The sequence below is a fragment of the Aptenodytes patagonicus genome, chromosome 6 (assembly GCF_965638725.1).
Source record: "Aptenodytes patagonicus chromosome 6, bAptPat1.pri.cur, whole genome shotgun sequence".
NCBI classification, from domain to species: Eukaryota; Metazoa; Chordata; class Aves; order Sphenisciformes; family Spheniscidae; genus Aptenodytes; species Aptenodytes patagonicus.
This window is the reverse complement of record NC_134954.1, coordinates 24,911,490-24,934,019: the sequence shown is the minus strand read 5'-3', so window position 1 is coordinate 24,934,019 and position 22,530 is coordinate 24,911,490. Positions and strand designations below refer to the sequence as shown.

Genomic DNA, 22,530 nt, shown 5'->3' with positions numbered 1-22,530 from the left:
AAATAAAACGACTCCATGATCCCATAACCATCTAAAGGCCTAATTAGCTGACACTGACTATCAAATCCATTTTCACTGAAGCTGTAATGTTACTTAAACCTGTAGAAGTCAGTCAGAAGAGATCACTAACATTACAAATAAAATATATTAAAAAAAAAAAAAAAGAGAAAGAAAAAAATAGTTTAACTTATCAATGTAGGATTCCTGCTACAGCCAAAATCAATGATCTAATTTACTAGTAGGGATTATTCTGGTTTCAGTAGAATCTTTCTACCTTAAAAAAGGCCAAAGCAATTTAGAGTTGTTACAGAGAAGCAACTTCCTTTGTTCTGGTAGCTGTAAAGCCCAAATGTTTTGCTTTGCCTGCCTGTCCCATACATCCTTCCCTCTTGTTTGAAACAGGTCGAACATACGTGGAGTTGAGCTATTAAAACACAACTGGATGGCATGATGACACCTGCTCTTACTGCTTTCATTTTTGACCAGCATCAGTCATGCACTAATACTGCTGCTTCCATTTCTTCTGTCAAGAAATGCTTAATTTGCCTTGGTCTGCACTACATAACTAACAGCAAAATGATTTCACTGCATGAACTGTTTAAGATTCATCAGAGCAAAGCTCTTAGGTATAGTAGTCACCAAATTTTTCCCTTTGCTGTCTGAATTTCATCAGGCTTATTTGAGCATAACTTTGTCTGTCTTGTAATTATTTTCATAACAGAAAACCAAAAACATCTTGTGCAACCATGATCCCTCAGCCATTGCATCTTTTAAATTCACTATCTTGAAAGATGTTACTGGATAAAATTATAAAATAATTAAACAGAAATAATAGAACTATTTTGTTAGCTGTTCAATTATACGATAATATATATATTTTAAGTGTGAACCTATGGGTAAAGTGATAACCAAATTCCTATTTTCCGAGCAGTAACTACTAACATATCTGACTAGTAAAATGTGACAGCAGACACCTAAAACAAATTTTGCTGTTACGCAGGGTTATTTACAAACTTTAAAAAAAAAACAAAAACATTTCATTTGGCTCTTCCATGTTCCTCAGCAGTTAAATATCATGCATTAGACATCACCTAGAATATGTTTAGCTTGCAAGATATTATTTTTATTTAGAGAAAAAAATATTTAGAAGCTGTTACATCCATTCAGCTGTCTTAGTGTATGGCCCTTTTGTTAGCCGTGGGCCACCAAATGAAATCTTCCAAAGCACAAGTGGAGATGAATTGTCCAGGAGATAGTATTTCTCAAGAAATGCTTCACTGAAGGTAGACCTTGGAGAATCACTGTGGTAAAATGTTTTCATCATTCCAGTGTGCCTGTCGTACCTTTACTCTTGAACTGATTGAATAATCTTGGGAACAAAGACCATTTGTCTGTAAGGGGGAAAATAGCTTTTGTTTCATGCATTTCATCAAAAGAATAGTCTATGCATATGGACAACAGAATCCAAAATGGGAGCAATGGATTGTGAGTTAGATTTAAAAACGGCTTTAAAATGCACAGAAGGGTACATTTTAATGCACTTTAGATGGCTGATTATGAAAAATCCAACATACTGCTTCTACAAGTTAAAGTCTTTGTCTACATCTCTTTCTGTGCACTCAAGTTTTTATTATCTGTGCAAGTTTGGCACAGTGTATTCTGTAAATCAGAATGGTTTATAAATAGAACTAGATTGTGTTTAACAGTCCAGTCTGTGTTTTTAGTATAGATACAAATGTACATTATATAGTTGTATATCTATATATACACGTACATACACACATTTTGAAATGTTCCTAATGTTCTCTTTTTGTCAATTAACTATAATGCATACCTATTATGCTCTGTCTTTTGAGAACAGGAAAGTGATGCTTTTAAAATTGTATTAACTTTGTAGAAACAAGAACTTTCAAAATTCTTCAAGTTTTTTCACAGGTAATATTGCTAAAGCAAAGTAATAGTGTCTGTAAAGCTAAAACATGTCCTTTAGAAAGAAAACACTATGTTAATTTTTCAGTACTCTGTTAGGGATGATGACTTCAGCTTTATTTACCAACTGTTCTTTTTGCTTTAAATGAAGATTGAGAGGGAATCTGACACTACTTGCACTTCTTGGGTACAGAAATACTCTGTTTCATGAAGAATTCTTTTTAAATAAATATCTGTCATTTTAATTTCATTGATGGGAAGCCAAAGCAATAGTCAGCTAACATCCAGTCCTTTAGCTACTTCTGTTTTCTGAGCAGCAGCGCTGAGGCAAGTATGATCAGGTGGCTTGCAACATTCTGGCCTCCAGACAACAATATCAAGCCATGAAATATTGCTGCATGCCTGAACTGGTTCTAAGTACGCTGGCCTGTCTGTGAGCCGCATTCTGCATCTTCAAACATAATGAACATTATTGAGATAGATACGCTCCTACCTTCCTTTGGGAGCACCGTGTAGGTTGCCTCCATGCCTCCATGGATGTGGTCAGTAACGTGACAGTGTAATAGCCAGGTTCCAGGGTTCTGCGGGGTCATTTCCACAGTTTGAAATGTCCCAGGGAACAGATCAAAGACATCTGCCTGGTAAACCCCTGTTTGCTTCAGGACAAAAAGAAACAAGGGTCAAACAGTGTGGTATTACCAGATGGCAGTAATTTAAGCTACCTTTTATGCATATTCCCACCAAACTTTTTAATCACAGTTGAGTGAAAAGGCATCTACTGTATGTCATTTCTACAGAAGCATCGTTGTACATCCACTTCATGCTTAAAAGATTGATAAACTAGCAGCTAAGTGGAAATGAAGGAAAACTACAGCTGTTGTCTTACCACAGCCATGAAAATTCACAGCTACCTCGTCAAAGCAAGTTGTGAAGTTACCGGTCAGCTGTTGCTACTGGCAGATATTCTCTGTCTCTTGTATGTTGATCAAATACAGGTTTGGCACATAAAAATTACAAGTCAAATTACAAGTCCTGCTTAATTGTAACATCCGACTTTTCACCAGAGATTGCAGTCCTTGGTATTTGATCTATCTCTCATTCTTAACACAGCAAGAAATGAGTGGAAAGGACCTGTTACCTTATACTCAAAGCTGTGGCCATGGAAGTGTGCTGTGTGAATGTCTATTTCATTGCCCATTCCCATCAAATACCAGCTTACTTTATCTCCAACATGCATAGTCAGACCATGTAAATTTCCAAACACCTTTCCATTAATGGCTAGAAGGAGGGAAAGAACAAGACAGAGAAAACAAATAAGGTTTTGTGTATTGTTATTCTCTAAACTTTAATAGAATACAAGATTTGAAAGCCAATGCCAGGCAAAAGTAATGGCTTTGAATAGTATATAAAACCAAAACAGTTGGACAGCATATTATGAATGGGTCTGATTATATTCCATATTTAACTAGAAAGCAAGACGTAGTTAAAAGTTCTTTACTGTATACCATTGCTAATGCTGCAGTTCTTAAAAGATCTGCATTTCCTGCAGCTCTTTGTAAAGGGTAAGCTTTACCAGGACATGCTTTCAGGATGCACGTTGCCTTTCCAACTTATCCAGAAAAGTTGTTTGCTGACATCAAATAAAAATTTCAAATTTCATTTTTACTCTTTCTCTCCTCAAAATTTCAACATGGGACCATTTTTTCATAGGTTTAAAAAAAAAAAAAGTCATTCAGTAGCATTAACAGTGTTTTCAAATAGTTTGAGTGAAATTTTTCAGGCCTTCCACTCTGGAACTGGAAATTCAGAGGGGATAAGAAAGTCAAATTTATATGCAGTACTTTCAAATACATAATTTTATATAGTTTCCAGAGTTAAATTAACTAACTAAATTGGGACACATACCATGCATTTTATTACTTTCAAGGAATTCCTCATCCTCTTTGTCAACAAGGTGTGGGTTGGTAGAATAGGTTTTAATGTTTTCATCCAAGTACCATGACTCATTTTCATCAAAAACCATAAAAAGAAGAGCAAATTGAACTTTCTTTTTAGTATTAAATGATGGCAAGTAATGTCTATGACACACAACAAGTGTGCCTATTAATCCACTGTAAGTGTCCTGAAATTACAAATGAAAAATCATATAATTACAACACATGACTAAGCAGAAGCACTTTTAATGCCAGACATGAATCCTCTTACTATTTTTACAGCTGTCAGTATCTGGGAATAAAAGTAGCCAGTATCAGACAAACTAGGTTATTTCTTCACTGTTACATGCTACCCTTGGATCGAGTTCAATGGACTATGAAGAGTAACTGCCTCTTTTTCATCTCTTGCTAGGAAAAAACATTTGTTCCATTTTAATTTCTTGCTCATCTTTTTTTTTTTCCAAATTCTTTTTAGGTTTTAGGATTTTGATCTTGGTTTCCATTCAAAATATACTTCTTGACACTTTTTTATTTGTGTTTGCTGAGATGTGAAGGAAAGAATACATTAATTTCCATTAAAAATTATTAGTCATGTTAAGTTAATGGGTGCTTGTACAAAAATGGCAGATTTATGTTCCACAGTTGCATGTTAGTTTTCCCACACGACTGATTAGATATTGAGCAAGCTATAAAGTGTTAGCTTTAAGAATGAAATCTGAGTGAGGTGATCTATAGCAGCAGCAGAAGAACCAGGGAGCAAGAACATGAAGGGCTGTGACTCTCAAATTCTGCCCTTTCTTGCATAATTCAAGAGACATTTAAATTCAAAGGTATGGTAATGGGGGGAATGACTTGACAGAGAACAGAGAATGCAGAAAGAGTTTCAAACTCATCTCCCTTTTGCTGTAAGTGTATCTATCTGTGTTGAAGTCATGAACAAAACCCTTTAGATTGATACTAATAATATACCTTAATGATGTCCACCGTTGAATGGTATGCCCATGCAATACAATGTGGATCTCCTCTCTCAGAACCAGATCTCTCTGGGATTTTCCAGACATATGTTTTTGTTTCACCTGAGTTAAATAAATATCGATGAATTTTAGAAGTTTCCTGTGTGCTGACCTATAAGAGGTCATGCTGAAACAGATGTTATCTCCATTTACAGCTTGTATTTGTCTTGAATTTCCTCTTCCCAATTACTGCACTGGCTAGCTTATTGTTATTTCCCTTCTGCAGATCCCTGGCTCTTCTTGCCAACGTTTTTTTTTATGTGGCTGCACTGTCCAGTTTACCATACTTAATAAAAACAAGTGTATCTTTTGTAAAGATCACAGAGGAGCTTCTGAAATAATAGCTAGCATAAGCTATGCTCTCCCTACGTAGCCAAATCTGTCATGAAAGGTGCAGCCACGCTGTGCCAAAAAATTACTGATCTCTCAAGGGCTAGGATACATAGCAATAGTTAGCAGGGCCTTTTTAATTGTAGAAATATTTGTCATAATAGGCATCAAAAATTTAGGAACCTGAGGTAAAAACAAACAAACAAACCCAAAGTATTTTCTGCTATCCTAAAATGAAAGCTTGCTAAACCTTAATAGATGGCTTGATGTTACCTGCTAGAAATGAACAAGGATGCTTTGATACCTGGGTTAGTTACAGCAACAACAGAACTGTCTGTTTTCACTCCGTGGGCATGTATAGAATAAGGTCTTGATGCCAAGTTCTTAAAAACGATTATGATTTTATCTCCAATATTTGACATAAGCAGTGGCCCTGTTGGATTGAAAAGAAAGATTAACTTGGTTTTACAAAAGAGCAGAGCAGAGAGAGAGTATTCAAATAATACACAACAACATTGGCTTATAATTCAACTGAAAACTATATATACATGGATAAGGTCATTCACTGTAATAATGCCAACTTGAGTAGCTGAAGTTAGGCATCTAAGTAGAGGCCTAAGTTTCAAAGGCTCCGAGCACTTACTGTGTATTTGAAGTCAGTTTGGATGTCGCTGCCCAGTTTTATGCTGACTTTGAAAATACTGACCTGTGATCAGGCAGCAAACCAGAAGGGTTTTTTTCTTGTAAAGCAAGCAATGTCATCTTGCAAGGAAAGCACCGTAATAAAAGTAGCAATTCCACGTAGGTTTAGGTACTTTGTGTGGGTAGAACTATACTCAGTATTATTCAAATAGTATCTTCTTCTTTTGTTTCACTGCATTTTTCCCAGTTTCAAAACAGAACTTCATGATGACTATACCTTGAATTTCCAGGTGTTGCTGCTCCTCTGCTCTGTTTTTGGGAGTACTGAATGTCTGATCGGTGTACTCGCGATATACTACCTTTCTGTATTTTGAGCCAATGAATTTGTCATCTTTATTTAAAAATGGATTGCCAGGGCTGCAAAAAAAAAAGAAAATAGAGATAAGAATATGTCGTCCATGTCTTCATGTATTTTAAAACATCTTTTGCAGGTATATCAATTAACCATCAAACAAAAATCCAGCTCAGTGAAACAGTAATCTCATAGACCACTGGTATCTTCAACATGAAAACATTCTTGTTAAGCTGGGAGGTTTCTCTTAACCTGGAAGGTTGAAAAATCACTATAAATAGACCAAGTCTATATAGTATTTGAGAGAATGCTGAGTGCTCGGCCTGGCAGATACTTCAAATCACAAAAAGTCATCCAGCAACCTGCATACCAAAAAATAGAGCCCTCAGTGACTTCTGTAGATCTGAAATGAAGCCTAAAACTTGTAAAGCTTGAGTGCCTTGCTGAAATGAAATGTGAGGGACTGATTCTCTGCTGAGATCATGGGAGCTGGAGACAGTGGGGAAAATAAGTCTGATAATAGCATAGTCCGTATTACTTGTGCTTAGAACTATGGCAAAGTCCACCGTGGTATGCAGGGCAAGGAAGTGTGCTATCAAGCTAAAGAAAAAGAATAAAATACAATTAAGTCAATAAAAGGTATAGGCGGTTACAATCTACTACTTTAACCTCAAATGAAGTTACACAGGTGGAACACATAGAAATTCATCAGTTCATTATTTAGCTAATTGGCATGAATTATTTGATCCAATCTGTTCCTTCTCATTGAGAATCAAATACTGGGAATAAAACACCAAGGCGACAAGCTTCGTAGTGAATGGATTAGGTCATGGACTTATCTTATGTAAGCTAATGAAATTGAGAGGTGTAAGAAAGAACCTTACTCAGAGTACAGATAAACATGAAACAAAGACATGTTACATATTGCAAGTAATCAAATATCAGGACAAAGTAGTCATTGTATCTACAACTTAATGAACATTTTAAGCATTCCACATCAAGGACTGTACCAACATCAGTAAATAATAAATGCACATGCACTATCCAAGACTCATGAAAATCTGCAGCTGCCCCACAGAAGATTTATGCTGCACTGTTTCACAAACATCATGCTGTCTGGCTAACAGTTACATGGTAACATTACTGGAGAAGGACCATAAATTCAAGTGAGCCCTAAAAATACATATGCAAAGAAAGTGTGTCTAGAAATGCCTGGAGGAGGAAAAGGTTCAGAGAAGTGAGTTGCTCCTTTGCTTTTTTGCATTTTTTCCCTTGTGTATATGCCAAAGTACCTTTCCTCATGGTATTGATGCCGCTCAAATTCCCATGTCCTGTTAGGAGAATAGTCCCATTCAACTTCCACTGCAGCAATATAGTAAGTCTTTTCATGCAAATACATAGATAGATCCACATTCCACCAATGGCATTGTTTCACTTTGTAATTCTGTTTCATGCCCCCTGTGTAGTGGTCTGTTGTCACGCACGACACTTCAAAAACTCCTAGAGGTCATACAAGAAACAAAGACTTGAGGACAAAAATCTGTTACTAGTAGATCTTGCAATTGTATTACCTATGTGGATTTAGTGCGTAGAGACTGAGACACAGGCTATTGCTCATGTAAGATCCAAAATCTTTGTGTAGTGTGGCTACTTGTAGTAATAAAATTCAGCATACATAGAAGCTAGAAAAATCAAGGCTTTAGCATTAAGAGCTTATGTCCTATGAACACGTTTGTTGCCCTTCAAACACAGCTGTACACAGTTTTAGCACCCAAAGGATCAAAATACCAGCTATTTAAAGCTTGTCTCTAAACATAAAATGTTCATAGGTAAACAGTTTCTAAACTAGTAACAGGATTTCTAAACAAGACATTTACCTTCAGAATCAGGCTTCATAATAGCTGTAAGAAATGTATGTGGAAACAGATTTGCTGTATCCCTTCTTGTTCCTCTAGTTACGAATGTGTTTTCTGAAAAGTATATCCCGTGGACATCGACTTCTGACCCCAAGCCCATCAAATGCCAGGAAACCACACTTCCTTTACACATCTCAAGACCAGGTTGATTTCCGTACATATAACCATTAATGGCTGTAGAAGATAGGAGGAAGCAAAACCCACCTTGATTAACACATTACTTAATTCTGCAATACAGATTTAATAATACACACTTCAGATGTAATGTGATGCCTTAGACTGACAGAAATATCAATAATAAAATACTTTATCACATCAGCAAAACTAGAGAATCAATTCAGGCAAAACAACTTTTAAAACCCAGTGTTTAAAAACAATTTCTAACTGGTCTCCTTTTCAATGTCTAAAGCACAGGTAGCTGGCTTGACCATCTGGAACTTCCACTGCTTTATACCTCTCAAGCATGCAGGATGCATAAAGTATCCTGCTTTATACCCTGCAAGACCCTCCAACCACACAGTGGAGACAATCATCTGAAGTGTTTTTTCAGTTTGAGCTACTAATCCTTTCTAGTTACTCCTGTGCAAAACTTTCAAAGCCTGGGCCTCACAGGTACCACTGAATGCTCAGTATCAAGGCTCTGTAAATAGCAGGAATGCCCCGAGGGCAAAATTTAAGAAAGAGCACAAGCAAATACATTTAAAGATTAGGACTTATTTGCAGGACTAGGTACTGAAGGTAGAAATGTTCTTTCACATAAAACTTGAAAGATGTTTCTACAGTACCAAGAGACCATCGGTGTGAAACTCGGCTCTGTGCTAATAAAGAACCAAAGAAAAATTTTCATTCTAAGGGGGCCACAGTGCTGGTAAACGAATCCAGACTCGGCCACGGACACAAAATGAGCCAACAATGTGCCCTTGTCGCAAAGAAGGCTAATGGTATCTTGGGCTGCATTAGGAGGAGTGTTGCCAGCAGGTCAGGTTATGAAAGTCAGATTGCAGCTGCTATTGTAGAAATACTTCAGACAAATTGAGCTGGAAAGCAGCTTGGCAGTAAAGGACCTGGGGGTCCTGGTAAACACCGAGTTGAACATGAGCCAGCAATGTGCCCTTGCTGATAAGAAGGTGAATGGTATCCTGGGCTGCATTAGGCAAAGTATGGCCAACAGGTCGAGGGAGGTGATCCTTCCCCTCTACTCAGCACTGGTGAGGCCACACCTGGGGGACTGTGTCCACTGCTGGGCTCCCCAGTACAAGAGAGACACGGACATACTGGAGAGAGTCCAACAAAGGGCCACGAGAATGGTGAAGGGACAAGAAAGCATCTCTCCTATGAGGAAAGGCTGAGAGAGCTGGGACTGTTCAGCCTGCGGATGAGAAGGCTCAGGGGGGTCTCATCAGTGTATATAAACACCTGCAGGGAGGGTGCAAAGAGGAAGGAGCCAGACTCTTTCCAGTGGTGCCCAGTGACAGGACCAGAGGCGATGGGCACAAACTGACACACAGGAGGTTCCCTCTGAACATCAGGAAACACTTTGTCACTGTGAGGGTGACAGAGCACTGGCACAGGCTGCCCAGGGAAGTGGTGGAGTCTCCATCCTTGGAGGTATTCAGAAGCCATCTGGACATCGTCCTGGGCAACCAGCTCTGGGTGACCCTGCTTGAACAGAGGGGTCGGACCAGACGACCTCCAGAGGTCCCTTCCAACCTCAACTGTTGTGTGATTCTGTGAAAATCCTCCTTTCAGCTACATCATCTGTAGGGCAGGGGTTGGTTTTCTCTTACTGCCTGGTTGCATTTATAGGGGTGGCACATGGGCTACAGACCTAATTCCTCCTTCTGTCTGCTCAAAGTGGTACATAACAGTGCTAATGCACAACTGCCATGCAAGACACTGAACAGCTGGCATTATATTTTGAACTACCACATTGAGCTGAAATTGAATTGCATTCAAACATGGTTTTGTTTCCAATGGAATGAAATGTCTCTGCCACCATACAGTTTCCCAGTCTCCAACATGAGATCACAAAAGTAAAAACCTTATTGTAGAAATGAATATTTGGCTAACTAATAATTTTCTTACAGTGCATTTTGTTAGACTCTTGGAAGTCCTCATCATCTTTGTCAATTTTATTAGGATTTAGTGTAAACATCAAAATATTGTCATCCAAGTACCAGCTCAGATTCTCATCAAATACTGTGGCAAGTAGAAAAAACTCCACATTCACATTTTTCTGTTGAGAAGAAATAGCACAAAGGAAAATAGAAATGAGTGAACAGAAAATGTCAGGAAAAAAATTCTATGCACATAATAATTTATGAGTATAATTCACGAAGTAGGATAGATGCATACATTGATATTTCATTCTAATAATCTCAAAGCTCTCTAATTGCTGTATCTGGTGACTAGATATCTGCTGCTAATGCTCTTTCTACCAGCAGGAACCACCTCTGGAAATGAATGTGTGTTTTGGTCTTTAAAGTCTCTACATTTTTCTAGTCATTCTCATCCTAGCTGAGACTTGAATGCCAGTGGTTGCTCACTGCGATGGTGGTTTCACAATACAGTGTCTGTCTATCTGGAGCCAGACTGATTTTGCTTTTTTAAAAAAACAACAACAAAAAAACCCACCACTTTCTTCATTTTATGTATTCCCCTCAGTACATGGGTGAGACTGTGGTGTGGAGAGGAGGTGGTGCTGAGTGGTCATTAATGTGGCAGGCCCTGAGGGCACAATTCGGGAAGAGAAAGCAGATTCAGCTACAATGATGCAAATGTTTCCATCTTTCTTCTTTGACTGACCTGTTTCCCAGAGGGAAGCAGAGCTCCTTTCCTGCACACCAAGAGAGGACCCACAAGGCCAGAACTGGTATCTCTGACTGCATCCACAGCTGAGTAATAAAGCCAGGTTAAACAGTCTGGATCTTGGTCTGTGGGGCCCACATCTTCTGGCACATTCCACTCATATGTAAACGTAGCACCAGGACTCACATGAGAGGCTGGTGATTCAGTACCTATTATAGAAATCAACATTAGGAATTATGCCTAATGAACATTGTTTATTTTGTCACCTTTAATACATCAACATGTACAACAGCTTGTTCTCTGGTGCTTGCCCGATCCCCATCTATAGGCGCACCTCTGGAGGCGGCACCGTACAATGCCCCCTCGTCACTCTTGCGGTAACTCACACCATGGGGCTGGATGCTAAACGGGCGGCTGGCATTGTTTCGGAAGGTCACCCTGATGCTCTCACCCACTTCAGCCTTGATAACAGGTCCTAGAAAAGACCACATGGTCTAATTACAAGATGTTTCTATCAACTGATGTACAGATCACCACAAGCTTATAGCAATCAATGGCTGGCTGCTTTTCCCATTGCATGGGGAACTGCCCCTGGGCCTATGTGGCCATAGACCAGGTCCCTGGCACATGACAGCCCAGCAGCAACTGGACTGCTCTATTCCCAATGCCTCATGGAGGTCCAGTGACATGCAGGACAGTTCCCCCTTTTGGAAAGGGACCTACAGACATTAGCACCAATCTCAAACTCAGTCCAGAGCCACTCCAGAAGCAGCCAGGTTATAAATAGGGCTAGATCTGCCTAGCCTGGCCTTGTAATTCAGAGCCTGACCTTTGGAGACCATGGCATATTCCCACAGGCAAGTTGGGGACCACCACAGCATTGCCTTCAAGAGCTTTCTTACACCCTGGGGTGTCTCTTGGAGGAAGCCACAGCCACCAGCATCTGCAGGAGGCAGGGAGAGCCGAGGGCCCCTCGCTTGGAGGTGGAGGGGCACTGTTGGCTAGCCAGTGGAAGTAATAGTTTACTCTCATAAATCTTTGACATGAAATAATTTTAGATATCTTACCTAAGAGTCCAAGATGTGCTTCCTCTGTGAGCCTTTTTTTATGTTCAGTGAAAGAACCGTCTGTGTATTCTTTGTAAATGGCTTTTTTATAAGAGCCACCAATTCTTGTCTCATTTTGTTCAAAAAATATGTGAGATTCACTGTGTAAAAGAAATTTCAATAGATGCAAACAGTTCAAGTCATACTGCTCAGCTTTACAAAGGCAGTCAAGACCTCAACCCTATTTTCTGAGGTATGACATTGCTGAGTTTGTCTTTTGGATCTCCTTCCAGTGATCTGGCCACACACTTATATACAGTCTCATATAAGGATGTGCAGGAATCCATTATCCTTCACTAACTTCTCTTTAAGAAAAAGACATTGTGCTGTGTTGCCCTTATAAAGCCAATATACTTAAAGACTCATCAACAATGATTTCTAGTCAACATTTCGTAACCTGAAGTTTACCCTTATTTTTATTAAAAATTACAAATAGTTCAATGACAGTAGATACATATCTTGATGTTTGTAACATCTAAACAGAAAGTGAGAAGATTTAGTCTGCACTTTTTAGTCTACGCTTTTACTCTTCAAAAAGGGACCTTTCAATGTTTTATAAGCAGTATTCAAACAATGAACTGTGCCTCGTCCCTTGTGGAGCAGGTAAGTATTCTTTAACTCACAGATGAAAAATCTGAGGAATCAGTGTATTCAGTCAATTGGTCCAGGTCTTAAGTATGTAAACACAGAACAAAGGGCAAAGCTACCTCATGCAAGTAATTTGCTAGCTCTGATGCCATTAGCATGATTTTCATCAGCTAAGGAGATAATCATGAATTCCTAGCTTTGTTCTCTAACTCAGAATAATCAACCATCTTGAATCATCAGATGTCACTGCCAACATATGACATTACAATTCATCTTCATCCCAGTGAAATTACTAATGTTACAGCAAAATTCATAGTAAGATTGCAAGGAAAACAATAGACCTAATTTCGTCTGGTATTTATCTTGGCATTAATATTTAAGCAGAGGTGAGGACATTGAGAAATTCTGCCTAAAAGTTGGTTCTACCATATGGCTTACCTTACTTAGCATGTTTCTATCAATTCTTCCTGGAAAGTAAAACTTCTTTAATTAGAAGCATTTACCTGTCAGTGATTAATTCTTGTCCTGTAAAATGGTTCATTGCAGAGGGGCCATAATTCCAGATGATCTCTTCAGCAGCAATGAAGTACTGTCTTATCTTTGTACTCTCATTGTGATCTGTTGTGGATTTCCTACAATCTTTTACTTTAAAAAGGGCCTGCATACCACCTGGAAAAAAACGAGGAGGTAGAGAAGGGGAGAAGGAACCGCGCTGTTTTCTCTTACCCTGCTTCCAATAGCTCTTCTCTTCCCTGGAGAATTCCCATACCATTGATGGATGTGCGAATCACAAATGAAAAGGAAGATGAATGATATAAAAGAACGCACACCAGCTGAGCTAGGATGTGGGAACACAACCATGGTATTTACAGTAGGCAGACAGGTGTGGTAAAGTACATTCTGCTTGGAAAGCTGCAACTGACATGGTAGGTACAGAGAAGACTAGGGTGGAGTGGAAACAGTACTGTCAGTTAGCACTTCAGTCAAGGCCAGGTGCTACCAGATTGACCATCTTCCCTCTAAATCTAATCAACAGCTTACTTGTGAAACCCCTGGGTCTCTGCACCCTAGGAGAGAGGTCTGTTAGCAAATCTGCTTGCTGGAGATACAAATAATGTAATAAAGTCCTTTTACAGCTGCGGATTAGGCCAATTTGTAGGATTTAAGTTTTGCCCAGGATGCTTCAACCACATCAGGATGATGCTTGATGTGACAGCTATTTCAAAACTTAGAACCTCTGTGTAGTTGAATCTGTAGGTTAAACATACTCCTTTTTATATCAGATTTTTCAAATCTTGGAGAACGATTTTGAGTTCTGTGTTCCTTCCCACTTTTGTGATGCATTACTTCTCTAACTCACTTATAGGGATATAGATCATGGAAAAGTATGGAATTAGCTTCTAAGTATTTCATATGGTTAACAAACACTGGAAATACAGGAAGATACAGGGAAGAGAAATGCAGATCATCTCTGCTTATTAGCCAATGCACTTTCCAGAATATGTCTTTGTCAGCAGGCAACTTAGCCTGCCTGTCCTGTGCCCTTGCCCAAACAGGGAATGAGCCCCAACTTTTTTGTTGGCAAACAGAAAATTGTGACTAATTATCTTCAGTAAGAGGCAAACATCATGCTATTGTTTGTCTAAAGTTGAGGCTTGCAAAAGTGCAGCTGTGCCAATTGCTGCCAACTGATAACAATCTCCATTACAGACAAGAATTTCCTTGATTTCCATGGCTACATGCTCAAGCCCATCTAATACGCTTCTAGGCATTTCAATTACCATGAAAGTCTTGTTACCTAGAGGAGAGTATCATCTGGCATATAACCAGGTCAGGAGCACTGCTAAAGTGACTCAGTAAACTGCTAGCTCAAGCTAAAAAAAATTCTGGTCACCGGAACTTATTCTGTACCTTCGATATGGTCATTCACTTGGCAGCTGAGCAGCCATTCCCCAGGACTCCTCGGTATCATGACAGCGTCAATAAATGTGGCTGGGAAGAGGTTGATGGTGTCAACTCGATGATGCCTTTCTATTAAGGTCTGTCCATGAAAGTAGGCTGAATGGATATCAGCTTCATTACCCATGCCAAAAAGATGCCATTTTACCTTATCTTCCACACACATTGTGAGATTTGGGAGGTATCCATACATGTACCCGTTGATTGCTAAAAGAAATATTATTTATTACAGTTACCTTCACAGACCTTAGGCTCTTTTCTTCAAAAGTAGGTGTCATACAACCATTGCTCTATCCTTCAAAACATAAAGAGGCTCAAAACAAAACTCCGCACCTTTGAAAGTGCGCCGATATCAGACACACACTTCATCTGCACAACTAGCTGCATGAGCAGCAGTTCCTGCTATGATTCTGGAATCCATGTCAGAGCCAAAGGTATCTTCTTTGTTGACACTAACAGTAATAACTGTTTTTCTAAATGGCGATATTATAGTGCAGAGTTCAGGACTAAGAAACAGAACAAAATTAACACAACTCTGTTTAGAGTGCCTGGGAAATTATATTGACAAAGAGGTTCTTGGCCCCTAAGAATTTTTATATCACAACTCCAAACATTTGATTGTACAATACTTGCCATCACTTCTTATTTTTTTTTATTTAAAAGGACCTTTCTTAATCCTCCAAGAAAAAGCCCTGCTTAATAAAAAAGAAATTATCTACAGTTCATCTTTAAAAGAGACAACATGTAGAAATATTACATCACCATATCAATGACAAGCAACATTAATATAATGTTCTCTCACAGTGCATTTTATTGCTTTCCTGGAAGTCCTCGTCGTCTTTGTCAACTTTGGAAGGCTCAGAACAGTATGTTCTGATATTATCCTCTAGATACCAGCTGAGATTTTCATCCATCACAGAAAACATAAGGATAAATTCAGTGTCAAAGTGTTTATCATCACTGCTCTTATTCATTGTATCTGAAAAAGAAAGCGGTATATTCAAAGACTTTGGCAACTGACATTATCTTTTCATCAGTTTTAAGTGTAGTATCAGTAGGGCTGGTCAGTGTTTACTTCATATTTTCCACTTTTCTTAAGTGTGAGTGTACACATAAACTTACAGACACACTCAGAAAACAAAAATCGGTTTTGATAGATACTATAAAATAACTTTACTAAGGATAAATATTGCATGTGGTAAGATTACAGTAAATCTGTTTCTCATATCAGTATTTACACATCCTTTTGCATTACTAGCATGAACACATCTCACTCATATGGATTTGTGGACAAAGTATTCTGCAAATTATACTTGCTGTCACACACAAAATCAAACTATTTCCTATACTATTGAAAGGCAGTTAATTGAGAAGACAAAAAGCTGCTATTTCAAAATTTACTCCTCCTCTTCCAGTAAATTATTTCACTGATATTTATCAAAAACCATTATCAATCACCTTGCATATGTATTTATTTACTTATTTATTTATGGTTTACCTTTCCTGCAAATTATTAAAGGCCCAACAAGCCCTGAGGCAACATCTCTTGGAGCATCTATGTGGGAGTGGTAAACCCTGGTTATGCAGTCCGCATCTCCCTTAGCTGGACCTTGATCTTCTGTCACATCCCATGTGTAAGTGTACTGGCCTCCAGGCTCCACAGCATCATCTCTCTTTTGCAAATCTTTGGTGTTGTCAGGATAAAAAGCACCTGAAGAATGCCACACAGCCACCATTAATACAACACATTCAAATTTGGTGTCAGGATAGCACCTGCCATGCTTTAAAGTTGACTACATGTTGCAGTAACATGGACTGAGCATCTGAATACAGGCTAAAAAAAAAATCTTTAAAATCAGGTGAGTAGATCCTTTCCTTCTCTTTAGGAGTCTCTTTATTTGCCTTTGAATTCCATGGGAGTTCTTCGATTAATGGCACATTAAATTTAGTCCTTAATTTATTAGGAGGGCACTATGTACTTCTGCTAACAAGATAACAATTCAAATATTTGTAAAACATTTGTTAAATATTAATCTTGGAAACTGTTCTAAAATATTGCATATGTCCTCAAGGAATATAGGTGTCACTGGAATGAGAGCAACAGAAAAAAAAAATTTAAACATTGTTCCAAAAAGTGCATGTACTGCTACATAACACACTGTTCTGCTCCCACAGAACGTGTCTATATCAAGCTACATACTAGCTGTAATGAAAAACTTCACAAAATATTAGAAGTTAAGCTGATACTTCATAAATTCTTCTAATGAAAAAATTTTAAAGACTGCTTTTGAGACAACATCATATTCTCAACAATTCACACAGTTTTTAAAGCCCGCTAATAAAACTTTCAACAGCCATATTCTGGTGCCGTCTGGTGCAGAGAATGCCCCATCGCCTAAGTGTGGCTAGGCCAGCTATTGCAAGGGCAAATCATCGCTAATCCCAATAGCACCCCTACAATACATCTTAAGTGTGTCAGATGTTTATCTCATTAATTTATTACTAAGCAGTAGTAATCCATTTTAAAAAAATGTAGTTTTTAAAAGTAGTTTCTCCATTTTAAGAAATTCTTGTGTGTCTTATATACAACATACACTAATTTAGTGTTAAGAATTTGGAACTGTAAGTTACCACTGCTAACAATATCTTCTTCACAACAGCATCAATTTTTCCTTTAGATATCCTCAATACCTGCATCTCTTATATACCTTTATACCCTTATTTCAGGTGAAATATAAATACTCTTATTTCAGGCGAAATGTTGATCTAAAATCACCTTCTTTATGAATTCCACTTTCGGTTTTGTATTTTGCTCTTGAAAAAATTATCAGACTTCTTAGCTCTTATTTTACATTGGTTGTGTCCTGTTTTAAATCTTTATTTACTTGACCAGTCTTCTTTTTGATGAGACAATATCACCTACACTCAGAGGAATGATTAACTTTTGATAAATTCTGGCACAGAACGGGCTCAAGCTTACCTTCATTTTCCTTTGTGTATCTTACACCATGTGGATGCAGCGTGTAACTTCTGGAAGCAAAGTTTTTCAAGTGAATAATAATGGAATCTCCAACTTCTCCTTTAATGATAGGGCCTAAAAAACCCAGCCAGGAAGGTTTGTCAACTATCACATCATATAAATGATTGGTGTACTGAGTGTAGACAGCCTTCTTGTAAGTGCTTCCTATCCTATGTGGTCCTCTTTTGAGGAAGACTCCAGCCTGCCTGTAAAGAAAATACACCAACACATCTGTAGTGTCAGATACTCATTTTATATTTGAATGGTGTTAATTAGTAGGGTCTCAAATAAAGACCAGGCCTCCGTAGTGCTGTGCACAACTATATCTGTGTTTAAGAGCCAATATGTCTCTTATCATAAAGAGTTAGGCACCCATATAGAGATTAAATATTATGCACCAACCTCAATTTTTTTCTACCTATTTTGTAGACTGAAGATAAGGGTATTTGATACAATTTCAGGCAAATTTGAGACCATGTGGACAAAGCAAATAATAGTTCTTATTGCTCAAAACTTTTGTACTTGCATGCTTAAATTGCTGTATAATTTTTCATGGCCTGTTAAAAATAATAATTTCCATCATCATGCTATTATGTTGACTGCATAGTCCTTGCTCCATTGCAATGAGGAGCAGACCTTTCAGCTGTAAAACACGTTTAAGATGTCTGGACATGAGCAAAACTATAAGGTGCTGCTAACGTCCAGTGTGTGCATGGTGGGGGGGAAGGGCATGCAGAGTGTTGAAATGAGTGAGACCAAGCCCTCAGCTTGCTCACCAGTCATAGATGAAGAAGGATCACAGCCTCAGAGCCTGATATGGATTTACCCTAATAAAGTCTCATTTTTACAGATTCAGCCCAAGAATATACAAACAGGTTACCTGAGAGCAGGGAATTAGCAATGACCTCCTCAATCACTATGTGCCTTAACTACTGGACCATTGCTCCTCTCAGTTAATGAAACACTTATATTAAAAATGGGAGCTTGGTTAGTGAGGAAAGAGCCTAACCCATGAGCTAAAATGAGATCGATGGAGATGGTATTTCCTATACGTGGTGTCAATACCTCTGAACCATGTAGCTATCGTGGATATGCTGCCCAAGCACCACCAGCCACAGGCGAGGGGTCACCATGTGTCTCTATTGACTGGGAACGGCTTTGGAGCCAACCTGTGCCTATGCTGAGGGTCAGGTACCTTTCATTAAATATTTTAGCCTCTGAAAAAAGTTCTTTTTGTGGAAAAAGTGCTTATATTTGCTAACTACAATGGTGAGAGAAACTGCCAGCACTGGCTGTTCAAACCAGTAGTGGTACTCTTGGCTGATGCTGTTAGCCCAAACTCTAGACTCTCTTTAACAACAAATCCTCCTGCACATTTTCCTGCCCATTTCAGGAGGACTAGCTGTGGAAGTAAATCTACTCCAGGAGGAGGCAATCCAGGGAGATAGGGCAACACTGCCTGAAGTTCAGCAGCCTCCTGATTTCTCATCTGACATGATGACAAACCAAGCCAACTTGGTTTCATATTGCCAGCAGGCCATATTGTGAAGCAAAAATGCAAAGTATTTCGCACAAGGCTGAGCATTGTTTGAGAATGTGGGGAAGGAATTGTTTGCACCTTGGCAATCACAGATCTGAAGTGTAATTAAAATGCCAATTCAGAGCTCCATGAAACTTGGAGAGCATAAACTTAGTTGCAGAGGCTCAGTTACTGGAAGTCTGAATGTATGAAACTTTTTAGCCACAAATTAAATCAAACAAATATGTTATGGCTCTTCTTGGACTGTTTAAACAGCTACCATTTAATTGTAGAGTATTCCTTCTAGCAGGTACACTGCACTCTTCCCTTCTCCTGCTCTTCCCTGCCTCTGTAAATAGCAATCTCCATACAAGCACAGCCTCATAGTTGAAGGGTTCAGGAGGAGAAGAAGAATCAGAGAAGCTGAAAATGAAAAGTATGGTAAAAGGGACTAGCTCCATTGCAGGCATACAACCACCGAAAAATTGGAATTAATTTAGCATGCTGCAGGTTGTCACAGAGCAGAGCAAAGCAGTGAAAGTGCAGTGAAAGGTGGTGGCTTGTTGTATTACAACACTGCTCTGCAATTTTCAGACAAGATGCCCTGCTTCCACCATTTATCAGAATTACTAGCCTGCTGAATCACTGGCAGTGTCTTACATGCCACTCAGTTTATGAGTAAAAAAAAAAAAGTTGACAGCTTCGTTTCATGCCTGATGAAATAGCAGATTATGGCTGAGATATTGTTGGCTCTCACTAGAGAAAACAAATCAGAGGAAATCTTCTAATCCCTCATCTACAGACTAAATGAGAACTGTATTTTTGAGATTTTTTCTAATTTCTGATTTCTCTCCATTTTTTTTTTTATTTTGGTATAGTTCTACTTCATTTTAAAGGCACTGGAAAAAAATAGAAGAAAGGAACATTTCTTCTCTCAAATATTTTTCTGATGCCTTTTATAACTGAGTTTTCTTTATTGATTATTCATATCTTCAGGGTGCTCCCCTCCTCCTCACCGTACTTATCCTCATCCTACTTATTGCTCTCACTCTGCACAGGACCCTCCTTGTCTTGTAACAAGCAACCCAGCTCCTCCACTGTGGATGGAAGGACTCAGCTGTGCTGCTGCACCAGTGAAAAAGACCACTGCCAACAATGAATATCTAAAAAGGAAACCTGTGCCCAATAGGAAAGTTTTAAATTTGTCAAACTTCTGCATTTAAAAAACGTAACAGCAAAAGTCTTCTCTTCAGCACTGGCACTTTAACCATTCAAAAATTAAACATCATTAGACATTCAGGGTCTTTTTCTAGTCTCTACTTAGTAAACATTTCATTGCAACAAATTCACAAGAAACCTACATATTCCAATGCTTATAATTAGCAGAGCATTGGAACACAATTCTCAAGCCAGCCAGGAAAAAATCAAAATTCCCTTATGTCTGACAGAAAAATCCACTGACACCAACATGATTCATTTCACTGCCTTCACAAAGTTTTCAGTCTGGCCCTAGTGTCTAAAGGAGGCAATGCTGTAAAATCAAACTCAACCAGTGTAAACTGTTTTACTTACTCTTCTTCTGCAAAAAGCTGTCCAGATACCACATTGGTATTCCCAGGTGCATAGTTCCACACTGTTTCTATAATGCCGATGTAGTACTCCCTGTTCACCGCCCCAACTTGGCAACAGCAAGAAACCAGCAAGCAACTTAGGAAGACTAGCTTCATTTTGCAGTCATGAACCTTGTGGAAAGTGTGAAATAAAAACACAGGACGGGCACATGCAATTTCCCTTTATACGTTCTTGTCTCTCCCACCCCCTACCCTCGTTACCTCCCCCCTTCCCGCTCCTGTTTGCTTTGGTGAACACAATAAAATGTTGCACAATGTCTCTGTGTGTCAAGAGTAAACAAAAGATTCTGGTAACCTTGTCAGTTCAGATAATCTTCAAAGAAATTTTTTCAATTTCTGCCAACCTACTATCACGCAAATTACCATTTTAGACTGTTATCAGATTGTAAATCTTGTAGCTGAATTGAAAGTACTGTAGCTTTAAATGGATTTACAGACTTAAGCTTAATTACATTCTTCACTATCGTTATCACTCTCTCTATAGCTTGTAGACTACTGAAAAAATAATGTCTGTGACATGCGGCACAAGAACACAACTTTTTAAGTGCACTGTGAAAAGCTCTAAATGACACCTGTTTTCTCTGGTGTATCTGCTGCTGTGCTGACATGACTGAACGCAAGGCAGGCCCTGTAGGTGCAGACTTTCTGCTGCCTATTTCCCTTGCTCGTTCTCAATCTACGGATCGCTGCTTCTTCCCCTCTGCACGGCAATCACTAAACTGGTGCGACACAGACAGATAAGGGAGGACTGAGGTCACTGGTACCAGAGCAGAGCTCGCACACTGATGTATACATGGATAAGCTCTGCTAACCCGCCACAGTTCCCCTGGAAATGTAATTTTAGCACAAAGTGTGACATATATAGCTAGAGATGAAAAGGACCGTCCGTTCACAGATGGACCGGGGGGCGGGGGATGGATGTTTGCATCTCATTTCCAAGCAGTTTCAATATTGCCCTAATGGAAACGAGGCTCAGAAATTCCACAAAATGAACTCCCTATGTTATCTTCCTCCTAGTCTATCACCAGACAGGATAAGCCACATTCTTCAATGATTAAAATCATAACAGATGCAATAAAGCTCCAGACAATCTTAACTGTTACCATTATCTAAATGTACTACCCAGTGCAGAAGGCTATACTTTTGCTTTATTCAAGTTCTGTAAACATTTTGTATCTGCTAGTCTCATTGAAAAATAAGAACGAAATTGGACCTTAAACATGGGACATTTAAAAAACCACCTATCTAAAGTTTGCAATTGCATTTTTTTTCAAGCATACATCCATTACATCATGGCTGTGTCTGAAGCTTTAGACATACAAAGCCACCTGTAAACTTGCAAATTGTAAAAACTTATATTAAAAATATATATCTTCAGTCACTTGGGAATTCTTAAAAAATCTTTTCTGCACTCTGAGCACTGACACAGTCATACTCATTCTAAATGACATTTTTCATTGTATGGCAACTTAAAAAATAGCTGTAATAACCACAATCTTCTTTGAAGCTATTTTCTTAATGGTCAGAAAAATTATGATTATTTTGGATAGAAGGCTAAGATTCAGAACATAACTAAAGTACAACGGGTTTCCTTTAATGACATACAAATCTAAACCTTATTTACCAGGACTGTGGTATACAGATAAATTACCAATTTTAATCACTATTCATATAAAAAAATTCAGGCACTGTCAGAATACTGAAGTTCATAATCTCACCCTTTGGAACCTTCTACACATCAACATTAAATGGAGGATTCTGCTTCTGTCTAAATGACTGTGGCC

At 38.6% G+C, this 22,530-nt stretch overlaps 1 protein-coding gene across 1 annotated transcript; it reads right to left on the bottom strand.

Moving 5' to 3' along the window:
- Positions 1-1,101: 1,101 nt before the first annotated feature.
- On the bottom strand, positions 1,102-20,859 carry CP (ceruloplasmin). Its single transcript, XM_076341583.1, has 19 exons — positions 20,688-20,859; positions 17,558-17,802; positions 16,076-16,288; positions 15,380-15,556; positions 14,530-14,784; positions 13,122-13,287; positions 11,992-12,131; positions 11,259-11,399; positions 10,922-11,133; positions 10,202-10,352; positions 8,078-8,290; positions 7,493-7,700; positions 6,126-6,265; positions 5,511-5,639; positions 4,833-4,939; positions 3,835-4,051; positions 3,068-3,207; positions 2,423-2,585; positions 1,102-1,391 (listed from the first exon to the last, which is right to left on the bottom strand). The coding sequence occupies exons 1-19, from the start codon at positions 20,840-20,842 to the stop codon at positions 1,321-1,323; spliced, it is 3,243 nt and encodes a 1,080-aa protein (XP_076197698.1). The 5' UTR covers positions 20,843-20,859; the 3' UTR covers positions 1,102-1,320.
- Positions 20,860-22,530: the final 1,671 nt, after the last annotated feature.

Excerpts from the sequence above, each read along its gene's own strand:
- CP (XM_076341583.1), bottom strand. The coding sequence starts at position 20,842 with ATGAAGCTAGTCTTCCTAAGTTGCTTGCTGGTTTCTTGCTGTTGCCAA. Across the intron at positions 11,400-11,991 it reads AGCACATCTTGGACTCTTAG|GACCTGTTATCAAGGCTGAA; the intron begins GTAAGATATCTA and ends GGTCTTTTCTAG. Across the intron at positions 6,266-7,492 it reads CATCAATACCATGAGGAAAG|CCCTGGCAATCCATTTTTAA; the intron begins GTACTTTGGCAT and ends TTTTTTTTGCAG.